At 37.0% G+C, this 12,601-nt stretch overlaps 1 protein-coding gene across 1 annotated transcript in view; it reads left to right on the top strand.

The window, feature by feature from the left end:
• Window positions 1–9,132, top strand: part of LOC125829301 (myosin-1) — a 28,229-nt gene extending 19,097 nt beyond the window's left edge. Inside the window, exons 15-23 of the mRNA XM_049508543.1 lie at window positions 721–798; window positions 1,100–1,258; window positions 1,419–1,625; window positions 2,848–3,053; window positions 3,147–3,282; window positions 7,210–7,339; window positions 7,432–7,578; window positions 7,959–8,026; window positions 8,203–9,132. Coding sequence (XP_049364500.1) covers window positions 721–798; window positions 1,100–1,258; window positions 1,419–1,625; window positions 2,848–3,053; window positions 3,147–3,282; window positions 7,210–7,339; window positions 7,432–7,578; window positions 7,959–8,026; window positions 8,203–8,862 — 1,791 coding nt within the window. The 3' untranslated portion in view covers window positions 8,863–9,132. The remainder of the gene's footprint in view (window positions 1–720; window positions 799–1,099; window positions 1,259–1,418; window positions 1,626–2,847; window positions 3,054–3,146; window positions 3,283–7,209; window positions 7,340–7,431; window positions 7,579–7,958; window positions 8,027–8,202) is intronic.
• The last annotated feature ends 3,469 nt before the right edge of the window (window positions 9,133–12,601 follow it).

The raw sequence follows: 12,601 nt of genomic DNA, 5'->3' as shown, positions 1-12,601 counted from the left end.
GATATTTTCTCGTGAGTCATCTCTCCGCATAATCACAATTGACGAGATAAACAGAAGCAGGCCTTTTTAATGGTTTACAGAAAGTTTGTGGGAGAACGGGTGTGTTACTTGATTATACTTTCTCCTGTTTGATTTGGAATATAATTTTGTGACGGGAAGATATCGGTTCTGCTTGAAAACAGGTGATCAATTTTATTATTGTTGTTTGTTACATTTATTTTCTTTGGTTCTTTGTTCATTTACTAAAGATATACGGTAAGTTTGCTCCAAACATTTTAATTGTCACAGAATTTATCAAAGTAATAATTAAATAAAAGAATAATTGTGACACCAACGTATGACTTCAAGGGGTTTTGTTTAATTTGATTCTACCTGCCTCAGGTTGATCTTCTATATTTGCTTCTACCTAGTTAAGGCTTATTTAGCATATTGATCATATATATCGACAATACTGATTTCCTATTGTAGTTGTTAGCCTAAGGAGTCTCAAAGCTTATGGTGGAAAAAGGATATTTTGGTGTTAAACATAAATACTGTTTGCTAGTCCACCAAGCGGAATTAGGGGGCAGCACTTCTACTATGACATGGCACTACATTTGCCAATTAGGCAACTAGAAGGATGCTTGTGGCTGTGGTTTAGTCAGTTTCCAGGAGCTTTAGTTTGTTTTATTTGTATATAGCCATATTTTACTCTTCATTAACAGCTGACTTTCTTTCCAGGAGTATATTCAAGATGGCATTGATTGGACTAAAGTTGATTTTGATGACAACCAAGATTGTCTAAATCTGTTTGAGAAGGTTCGTGTGTGCAGTCTCTTAAATAAGTCTAACTGTTCTTAGCCATTTAAATTGTTTTCTTTTACTTTTTCTTTAGCGATTTTTAGGAGTTCTCATAAAACATTTTATGTTGTCACATTCGTTAAATCATGTTATTCCCTAAGTTTTGTTCTTGGTATCTTAAGCCTGAAATATGAAGTGAAATTTCTATGCTGATAGAGGAACCAAGTTGCCACAACGGAGGCCTTCCATGTCTAGTGTTTCTTGAATATATATCTGGTTCAGCTGAACTTCAGCGTATTGAAACTTCTCTTTTATGCAGAAACCACTGGGTTTGTTATCTCTGTTAGACGAGGAGTCCACCTTTCCTAATGGCACTGACATGTCATTTGCCAATAAACTCAAGCAGCATCTAAATTCTAATCTCTGTTTCAGAGGGGAACGAGGCAAGGCTTTTACAGTAAGCCATTATGCAGGGGAGGTATGATTGTTTATGACCTACTTGTTTTTGTTCCATTTCACTTGCTAACATCACCACCTCCCAAATAATTTCAGGCTATCTAATGCAGTGAGTGATGTGAATGACTTGTTTATAGTTTTACTTATTTCTTCTGGGAGATGTAATAGTTCTTTGTTACCAGGTAACTTATGATACAACTGGATTTCTTGAGAAGAATCGTGATTTACTGCACTCCAACTCAATTCAGCTTCTATCTTCTTGCAAGTACCACCTTCCTCAAACATTTGCATCAAATATGCTTTCTCAATCTGAGAAGCCTGTTGTTGGCCCATTGTACAAATCTGGTGGAGCAGACTCCCAAAAATTAAGTGTTTCCACAAAATTCAAGGTATTTTGACATGTCTACAAGGATCTCCTTTTTTCTTATATTTCTTCTGTTCTCTTAACTAAAGAAAAAGAAAAAACAGAAGTCAGTTAATTTGAAATCTGATAACTTGCTGCTATGGTCCAAATGCTTTTGTCAAAACAAAAAGATTGAGCTTTGGTATGGAAACGTACTAAGTTATTGCTTCCAATTTTAGAGAAACACTGGAATTAACAAAAATGGCATTCCTGAGCCAAATCTTGTTTCCGAATAAAACAAAGGTTCAGACAAAAGAAAAGGATAGATGCAGAGACTCAATGGAACTATCTAACACATGAAGTGGAATGCGTTGGTTGAGGATTCTTATACATTGGGACTTCAGAAAGAAAAAGAACTTCAGAGGGTTTCCTAGGCGAGATTGTGATAATTACAGCAAGTTTGGTTTCCCCAAACTAATTAGTCAAAATTGTGTCAAATGAAGCTGGGAAGTAACTGACTTGCTTCCTGCTTATGTCTTGCATAGACAATACCTTTAGGGGCCACCATATGATAAATTTAAGCAGAAACTACAGGAAGGAAAAGAGAAGAAAAAGTGAGTGTAAAATTATCACCAATGCAATGTATTATTGCTGTATCTACCCTCTCAGGTTCATTCCTAATATTTATTCAAGTAAAACCATAGGTCAAATGTAGTAAAGATTTTGCTAAGCTTGTTTTATACGTAGTTGGGTATCCGGTTAACAAAAATTAAATTTGGTTGGTTTATTCAATTATATTCAACAATCATAACCCTTAGGGATGGCCCAGTGTTTGGGCTTGGGACTTCCATGTTGGAGGTCTCAAGTTCGAAACCCCTTGCCAGCTCAAGCAAGGGGTTTGCCTTTTGGGCCGAGCTCGTCGCACCGGGATTGCCTAGTGTGGGTTACCTCTCCTATGTGGTTTGCGAGCTATTGCATAGGAGCGGGAGTTTTACCCTGTGCGCACCAAAGGGTAGAGGTTGCGGGTTTCCCTTGTCATAAAAAAATAAAATAAAAATAAAATTCAACAATCATTAATCCAGATAAACTTGTTGGAGGACTGGTGGTTTAAAGGAGTTATTATATGACAAAATTATTACTGTTTGACTGTAGCAATTTACCTAGATTTGGGGGCTACATGAAGGAGTTAATTCTGTGTTGGGGGAAGGGTGTTCATGAACTAGTGGGATTCAACTTATGTTTGCCATTTTGATTCTTTTTTCTGGTAGGGACAATTGTTCCAACTAATGCAACGACTAGAGAACACGACTCCACATTTCATACGTTGTATCAAGCCCAACAATTTTCAGTCTCCTGGAAAGTATGAACAAGGACTTGTATTGCAGCAGTTACGATGTTGTGGTGTCTTAGAGGTAGTCCGGATATCGAGATCTGGGTTTCCTACCAGAATGTCCCATCAGAAGTTTGCTAGAAGGTACAATGGAGTATTATCACTAGTACTTTAAATTTTATGTTTATTTCTCGGTATGCTTGAGTTCTTACTCTCATCAATGGAATTCTATATCAGGTATGGATTCCTTTTATTAGACCATGTTGCATCACAAGATCCTCTCAGTGTCTCGGTTGCAATATTGCATCAGTTCAATATTCTGCCCGATATGTACCAAGTTGGTTTCACAAAGTTGTTTTTCCGAACTGGACAGGTGAGGGATACTATTATGAATTATCTCTTTTGCTCCTATTTTTCTTGCCTCTCCTCCCTTCCCTGTGTGCACTTCTGTTGGGCTTTTAATTGCCAATATGGTCAATCTATGTAGATCTATCATCCGTGACCGTGAGTCTTTATTTAATGCTACTGCCGGCACGTGTCATTACCTATGAGTATCCTGTATCGTACAATTGAGGCTCATACGCCCTTTTGCAACTACCTTGTGCTCTCCTCTAGACTTCCCCAAGACATTTAGTCCATTACTTCGTTTCTTTTTCATTTAAAATTTTGTTTTGCATGGAATTGTACGAATATTTTACTTGGGAGTTGTACAATCTGTATTACAATCTACATCTGTAGAGAAAGGGAGAAAGAAGTATTTAGAACAATTAAAGATCCAAAAGACATAAACAAGGAAATTGTAGTATTCTATCAGAACTTATATTCTGAAACAGAAACTTGGAGACCTTCAGGTGGGTGCAGGATGGATCACAAAATTAATGCTGAAGATAATTTCATGCTTCAGAAGGAATTTGAGGACCACGAGATATGGGAAGTGTCAAACGTTGTGCTAGTGACAAAGCTCCTGGTCCTGATGGTTTTACCATTGCCTTCTATACCCGTTGTTGGGAGGTTATTGGAAAAGATGTGATTGCTACAGTCAAGAACGTTCATGAGAGATGTGTCTTTGAGAAAAGCTTCAATTCTACCTACGTGGCTTTAATTCCAAAAAAGAATGGGTGCTAACGAGCTCACTGACTTCAGACCCATTAGCCTAATTGGTAGTGTGTACAAAATCATCTCCAAAATACTCACCGAGAGAATCAAAATGGTTATGCACAAACTGGTGGACCACCAACAATTGGCCTTCATAAAAGGGAGACAAATAATGGATGCCATTCTTATGACTAATGAGTGTGTTGATGCTAGAACTAGAAGCAGTGTCCCAGACATCCTATGTAAGCTATGTAAGCTGGACATTCAAAAAACTTATGACCACCTCAATTGGAAGTTCCTGTTGGAGACTCTTTCTAAAAGGTGTTTTGGAGGTAGATGGTTAAGATGGATGAAGTTGTGCATCAGCACCGTGAAATTCTAAGTGCTAATTGGCTCTCCTACAGGTTTCTTCTCTTCACAGAGAGGTTTAAGACAAGGAGACCCATTAACTCCCTTTCTTTTTATTATCGCTATGGAGGGGCTAAATGACATGTTGAAAATCGCTCAAGAAAAGTTGTGGCTGAGAGGTTTTAGGGTATCCAGTAGAGTGGGGGATGATCTGGAGATTACTCACTCACAATATGCAGATGGCACTCGTCTTCTGTGATGTTTGTGATGCAAACAGGAACCAACTCAAGATTTTAAGGGTAATCTTTGTTCTTTTTGAAGCTATCTCTGGGCTTCACATTAATTGGAACAAGAGTTTCTTGTATACAGTAAATGAAGTCCCTGATTTACCCTCTCAGGCTAGGATTTTGGGTGGAAGGATAGAAGATCTACCAACTACATACTTGGGGATGCCCTTGGGAGCCAAAAGCAAATCTATAGGCATCTGAAATGGGGTGATTGAAAAATGTGAAAAAAGGTTGATGAATTGGAAGAGCCAGTACCTTTCTTTAGGAGGAAGATTAACACTCATCAATATGCCTACCTATATGATGTCGCTTTTCCCTATTCCTGATGGTGTTATTGACAGACTTGATGCTTTGAGGAGGAACCACCTGTGGGAAGGAAATAGTAAAACCAAGAAATTCCACTTGGTTAAGTGGGATACTCTAATTGAGAGTAAACAGGCAGGGGAGATGGGGATAAGGAATTTAAAAATCCAATACCAATGCCTTATGATGAAGTGGCTATGGAGATTTGCTTCCAGTGAGCAAGCTCTGTGGAAAGATGTAATAAAGTCCAAATATGAAATGGAGGATCTCTGGATAACTAAAATGGTCACTAGCACTTACGGATCAAGCCTTTGGAGAGCCATTAGAAACCATTGGCCAAAGCTCAGAGGAAATTGCAATATTAAATTGGGTAATGGTAGGAAAACCTCTTTTTGGGAAGATAGATGGCTAGAACAAGGATCTTTCAAAACCTTTTTTCCGGATATTTTCACCCTAAACCAGCAGCAAAGGGCCACTGTGGCAAAGATGTGGTCAAAGCAAGGGTGGAATCTGAGTTTTGGAAGACACCTCTAAATGACTAGGAGATCCAAAGGTTGGTGGAGTTTTACAAGGTCTTGGGACGGTTCAAAGGAATTACTGATGCACATGATAGTCTGGGATGGCGGGATCACAATCAAGACAAATTCAGTGTCAGAAGAGCTTACAAGAAGCTTAATCCTTGTAACAGTGGGGGGAATGGGTGGCCATGGAAGCTGATATGGAAAACTAAAATCCCCTACAAAGTGTCTTGTTTTACTTGGCTCCTTACTAAGCAGGCGGTTTTGACCCAGAAAATCATATGAAATATGCAACTGAGTCCTAGGTGTGTTCTACGTGGTGAAGAAGAAGTAGAGTTTGTCTACCATCTCTTCCTTCACTGTAGAATAACCAACATTTTGTGGAATGTTTTTATTAATCTAAAGGGCATGAAATTGGTTATGCCTAGGAAAGTTACCCTGACTCTGAAGATATGGAGCAGTTATGCAAGCATTACTCGACATAAAAAGAGATGGAAAATGATTCCGACTTGTATTTGGTGGTCTGTGTGGAAAGAAAGAAATCTCCGATGCTTCCAAAACAAGAGTAATTCCATCCAGAAGATTATGATGAATTGCTTAGTTTTGTTTCTTTTTTGGTGTAAACAGGAGTACACGGAAGATCTAGTTACAGATGTTTTAGGTTCCTTGTAAATTTTGCTATAGGATTGAAGATCTTCTTGCTACTCTCCACAATTGTAATTAAGAACCTGTAATTTATTGTGGCAGGTTCTGATTTTTTGTTTTGGAATAGAATACAAGTTGTTACCTTCTCAAGAAAAAAAAAAAGAATTATATCAAGATCACATTTTGTAGATTGCTGGTGTCCAATGTCTTTCTTTCTTGCTATGAAGGGTGATTGAAGGGTGGAACAGAACTAGCTTAAGGCCAAGTGCATCTGATGTTCTCATTCGTGTTCACTTACACATGTGCCAGTGTGATACTTTCTTTTCTTACAGTATTTGTTAGATCTATATGAATGTAAATATAAATTAAATTATGCAAAATTGTGTGTGCTGTCCATTTGGGTTTCAGTGAGAAACTGCTAATGCATATATATGCTATATATTTGGTACTTGTGTCAGTCAAGTTTCTGTCTTCCCTTCCTAAATTGGATTCCCGAGAAAGATGGTTGAAACAAGTAATCTAAATTATGTGATCTGCTGCACAATTGGCTAAAGCAAGCTTTTTGAAATTTTGTTTCCCATTCTATCATGAACTTTGCCATCCTAACTTTTATTTTCCAACTTTACTTATTGGAGGAAGAGTTGTTTATTGTGTTTCGATTATCACACTATTTTGCTGTTGTTACTGTTTCTTTGATGCAGACTTTACACTGCTTTTCTTATTAATTGCTATGTGTTCTTCTTGTACTTGGTTTTGATGCACTTGAGCGAGGGTCTTTTTGAACAGCCTCTCTAACCCCACAAGGTAGTGGTAATGTCTGCGTACACTCTACCCTCCTCAAACTCCACTTAGTGGGATATCAGTGGGTATGTTATTGTTGTTGTACTTATTGGAGGAAGAAAAGAAAAAATGAAGAAATATTGCTCCCAACCATCCACGTCATTTATTGAGATGTCCACTATAGACCATGCCATTTGAGAATCTGTCCGATAAAAATGAGTTAAGATCATGTTAAAATAATTATTTCTCCAAACTAAAGAGCATACATTCATTTGTTCCATATAGTAATTCAAAATGAGTTATTCTCTTATTACCTCTTTTCAGATTGGAGTTCTTGAAGATACAAGAAATCACACTCTCCATGGCATCTTACGTGTTCAAAGTTGTTTTAGAGGTCACCAAGCTCGCCGAGATCTCAAACATTTTCGAAGAGGAATTGCTACACTTCAGTCATGTCGGTTTGATTGAACTTCGAAATTTTTGCTTTTCTGATATTGGCTTATTGTAGGGTTTATGACTCTGTTCCTGCATGCTTTCTCTGTACAGTTGTACGCGGTGAGAAAGCTAGAAAAGAATATGCAATCTTACTGCAGAAACACAAAGCAGCTGTGTGTATACAAAAGCAAATAAGAGGCAGGACCAAAAGGAAGACTTACGAAAATGTTCATGATGCATCAATTGTGATACAATCTGGTAAATTGCTTAAAGCTCCACATGAGTAACTTGTTTTTAGTTTGCATGATCTGATAAACAACAGATCAAGCTGTAAGATAGTTTTACTCGTGTACATTTTGGGCTTGTAGAATTAGACTTATTTTTTATTGTATTTTTCAGACATGAGTAACTTGTTTTTAGTTTGCATGATCTGATAAACAACAGATATTGGCTGCAAGATAGTTTTGCACAAATAGCTGTACATTTTGGGTTTGTAGAATTATAGACTCCTCTTATTTGTTAATGTAATATATTTACCCTATGATTTTAACAATATTATGACTTGCTCATACAATAGATTTGACATAGTTTTTATACTTAATGTTATAGTTTTTAACCTCCTGGAATTTCTTTTCCAGTGATTCGTGGCTGGTTAGTCAGAAGATGCTCAGGAGACATTGGACTGTTACAATTTGGAGGCAGAAAGGTAATCATGGGTGGCATTAAATTGGGAATGACAACTTTTTGTGACGTCTCTTTACTGGGCACTCATTGCTTTTCAAGTTTGTTAGTTAACGTTATTGACCAAAGCACACCATTCATCTTAATTAGCAGTGGCCCATTCTCTTCTGTTGGTTTCTTATCCCAGTTAGCTTCTTATAGGGTAATGAGTCAGAAGAGGTGCTGGTGAAGTCTTCTTTCCTGGCAGAGTTACAACGTCGAGTCCTTAGAGCTGAAGCTGCTCTACGAGAAAAAGAAGAGGATAATGACATACTTCACCAGAGACTACAGCAGTATGAGAATCGTTGGTCAGAGTATGAGTTGAAAATGAAATCCATGGAAGAAATATGGCAGAAACAAATGAGATCGCTGCAGTCAAGTCTTTCCATTGCAAAAAGGAGCTTAGCCCTTGATGATTCCAGGAGGAACTCTGATGCATCTGTCAATCCAACTGATGAGAAAGAGTCTAGCTGGGAGACAGGAAGTAACCAGAGGGCCCGAGAGAGCAATGGAGTACGACCAATGAGCGCAGGTCTTAGTGTCATAAGCCGATTAGCGGAGGAGTTTGAGCAGAGGAGTCAAGTGTTTGGTGACGATGCTAAGTTCTTGGTGGAAGTAAAATCAGGTCAAGTTGAGGCTAACTTGAGTCCAGATCGTGAGCTAAGGAGGTTGAAGCAGATGTTTGAAGCTTGGAAGAAAGATTACGGATCAAGATTGAGAGAAACAAAGGTGATTCTGAATAAACTGGGGAGTGATGAAGGAGGCAGTGACAAAATGAAAAAGAAATGGTGGGGAAGGAGGAATAGCACAAGGTTGAACTAAATTAAATTCCCTTATTGAGTTGGATCAAAGTTTTTGCTTTACATACCAAGGCTGGTGTTGCAGTGAGCAAGTTTGTATAGAAGTGAAAGGGTATGTTAGTATTAATGTGAGACTCGTAGTAGTATGCAATTTGAAATACAGCATTTCTGTAAAGTTAATCGTTGTTTATGATTTTCAAATCATATTTGTGTTCAACACTCATTTTTTAGCAGCAAAGGCAAGGTTACAAATGTCTTACTGTATGGAAATGGAAATTGATGGTTTTGCTAAGAACAATAGACTAGATTATTAAAGCAGAAACTGATGTTCAAATAAAATCTGAAAGTGATACTGGGTAATTTAAAGGGAGCTTGGGAGTAATATAGTAAAGTAGTTGTCTCCATGTGACCCACAGGTTTAGTTGTGGAAGCAACCATTAATGCTTGCATTAGGTTAGGCTGTCTACATCACACTTTTTGGAGTTCGGTCCTTTTCTTGGACCGGGCTAATGCAAGTTGCCCTATGCATTGGGCTGCCTTTTATATTGGGTAATTGTTACAAGTTTAGATATGGGGTACAATTAGGGTTGCGTGACGGTTGGTTTTGTTCTTTTTGAAGTTTATTGATCGACTTACTGGCTATCGATTTGTAAATATGTTGAACCTATAACACCTCAAAAATTTCTAAGTTAAGACCCAAACTATTCTTTATATGTGTATAGGGTCGTACTGTGTGACCTAGCAACCCAATATGCATGAAAATTCTAGAATACTCATATTCAAGGAGGAACTACCATCTCCAAGCTAAAAGCATGCTCAACACAATCTCATGGAGCCTATATGAAATTCATACTCAAAAGCATATATTCAAGGAGGACATATCAACTCCGATTTAAAGCATGTTCAACAATTCATCTCATGAAGTCTATAGGCAACTCATACTCAATGCACAACAACATGAGGAAAATCAATCATATAAACTCATTTTCTTTTCAAAACATAAAGTTTTTCATGAACATGCATAATATGGAAATCATCTAAAGTAAATCATGAGGAACTCGTTACCTCAAGCTAGAGTAGGAGTAGAAGGAAAAATATGAGGATATCGGGACATCATATGGGGCCCCAAGTAGCACCCTCAACTAATTGATTCCTCCACAACACTTTCACGGAAGCAACTTCCTTATTTCTCAATTCCTTGACTTGCCGGTCTAAAATCTCAATCGAAACTTCCTCATAAGAAAGATTTTCATCAACTCCCAAACCTTCTAAGAGAACTATAGATGTCGGATCTCCAACACACTTTTTCAACATAGAGCATGGAAAATCGGATGCACCGATGCCAAATCATTTGGCAATTCAAGCTCATAAGCAACCTTCCCAACACATCTCAAAAGTTGATATGGGCATACATAACGGGAACTAAGCTTTCCTTTCTTACCAAACCTCATTACATCCTTCATGGATGAGATTTTCAAGTAAACCCAATCGAGTCATAGTGTCACCGGGTGTGAGGCAAACCAACTATGAAGTCCATATTCAATTCTTTCCACTTCCAAGTAGGAATACTTAATGTCTTGGGATAAATCTCCCGGTTTCTGACAATATATGTTCCCTCAAGTCATCAACATTAGGAACACACAAACGATCTCTATATCTAAGTATTACATCTCCCCCTTGGGAGAAAGCCTCAACAAACTTTCTAAGTACCGCTTCTTTCAATTTTTACTAAGGCCGGATTAATACATTTCTTAGCTTTCACATCAATCACAAAAAGATGATTCTGAACTATTATGAACCATAACACCACCCTTGGTAGAGTCTACTAACCGGACATATCAATGTATTATCTAAACACCCTATTCATCAAATCCATACATGCCGTCGAAGCATTAGTCAAACCACACGACATCACCAAAAACTCATAGTGACCACCATACCGGGTTTTAAAAGCCATTTTCAGATATAATCATCCTTCACCCTCAATTATAATCCGACCTAAGGTCAATATTGGAAAGGTAACTCACTCCTTGGAGTTGGTCGACACTGAAATCTATTTCCCTCATCCTAGCTTTAAGACACGAGTTAAACTGACTCTTAGGCATATAATTCCTCCCTTCCACTCTAGGATAGGCTCATTCGAGAACTAAAATCTAACTACACGGGTTCTATAATCAATAGAAGTATAACAACAATGCATCCAATCGATACCAAGGATAACATCAAAATCTAGCATATCAAGCTCTACCAAATCTACAAGAGTAACTCTATGGGATAAGGAGACGGGACAGTTCTATAGACCCTCTCATCCAACACAAAATCACCCACAGGAATAGAGACAGAAAAAAGGATCTAACAACACTGATGTAAGCACATTAAACCTCATAGTCACAAATGGCGTCACAAAAGACAAGGTAGCATCGGGATGAAGTAAAGCATAATCATGAAAGACTTTAAATATACCGGTAACCACATCGGGAGAACCCTCTTGTTCACCACTAGTCTGAAGTGCATAGAATCTATTTTGCTTGGGAGCACTAGTACCCGAACCACTTGGACCAGATGAAGGATAGGGTTGAGCCCTACAAAGACTATCTCCTCCATTCTTAGCAATTAAAGGACAATGTCTTATCTTGTGGTCTATCTTACCACAACCAAAACAAGCATTGGAACCCACGAGACATTCACCCGCATGCTTTCTTCCACACCTAGCACAATCTGGCAATAAAAGACCCATTACCTTCTTCTTGGGCTTAGGGTTACACACCCTCTCTTGGTTGAACTTGGGAGCATTAGAGGAACCTTGCCCGAAAATTTTGCGTATCTTATTTAATTAAATATTATTATAAATTATAAATTCGATGAACCTTATAGAATTGTTCTCAAGACTTGCCATTGAAGTTTAATTAAATTCAAAAAATGCAGGAGCTTAAAGGAATATTTATAATATAATATGATTATGTTGAATTTGAATCAATTCAAGTAGTTAACTTTGAATATTATGTGATTAAAGCAGAAAACAAAGTTACAGTACTTCCTAGTTCTTCCGTCCCGTATTAGTTATTGATCTTATTAAAAATAGTTATTCCATATTAGTTTTCCACCTTACTAAATCAAGAAAACATTAATTAAATTTTTTACTATGTAACCTTTACAATTAATTCTTTTTGAAAGTGTTCATATCTGTTTGTAAATTTCCTAAGATGTTGTTTAAGAGATGAACTAGTAAAATTATTTTCTTATTTATAATTTTTAAAGATGTGTGTTAAAAGAAAAATGATCAACTAGTATGGCACATATGAAGTATTAAATATAGGGAAGAGGCAAATCAAAATATATTATTCTTTTTGTTTTATTTAGTCACGTAATTTAACTAAGGACCTGTTTGGAAAGTCAACCTGGTAATTTGATTTGGTTTAATTGGGTGTAATTACACTGTCTGACATGTTTGGTTGATCATGTAATTACTTGGTCACCAGGTAATTATGTGTAATTAGTAGGAGGTAATTACACCGTCCAATTATCAGGGAGGATTGTGAATTGCTGGTAATTACATGATGTAATTACAAGTTGATTAATTTTTAATTTTTTGTTTTATTTCTATTTTATTTTTTGATTTAAACTTATTTTTAGTTGTATTATTTTAAATTATTTTTTATTTTTATTATTCTATAGATATAATTTTTATTTTATTATTATTAATATTTCATTTCCTTCTCATTCTCAACATTTTCTTCTTTTGATTCCATGTGGTTTTTCTA

The sequence above is a fragment of the Solanum verrucosum genome, unplaced genomic scaffold, assembly GCF_900185275.1.
Source record: "Solanum verrucosum unplaced genomic scaffold, falcon-dt-bn FXZP01000157.1, whole genome shotgun sequence".
Taxonomy (NCBI): domain Eukaryota; kingdom Viridiplantae; phylum Streptophyta; class Magnoliopsida; order Solanales; family Solanaceae; genus Solanum; species Solanum verrucosum.
This window is presented reverse-complemented; position numbering and strand designations above follow the sequence as displayed.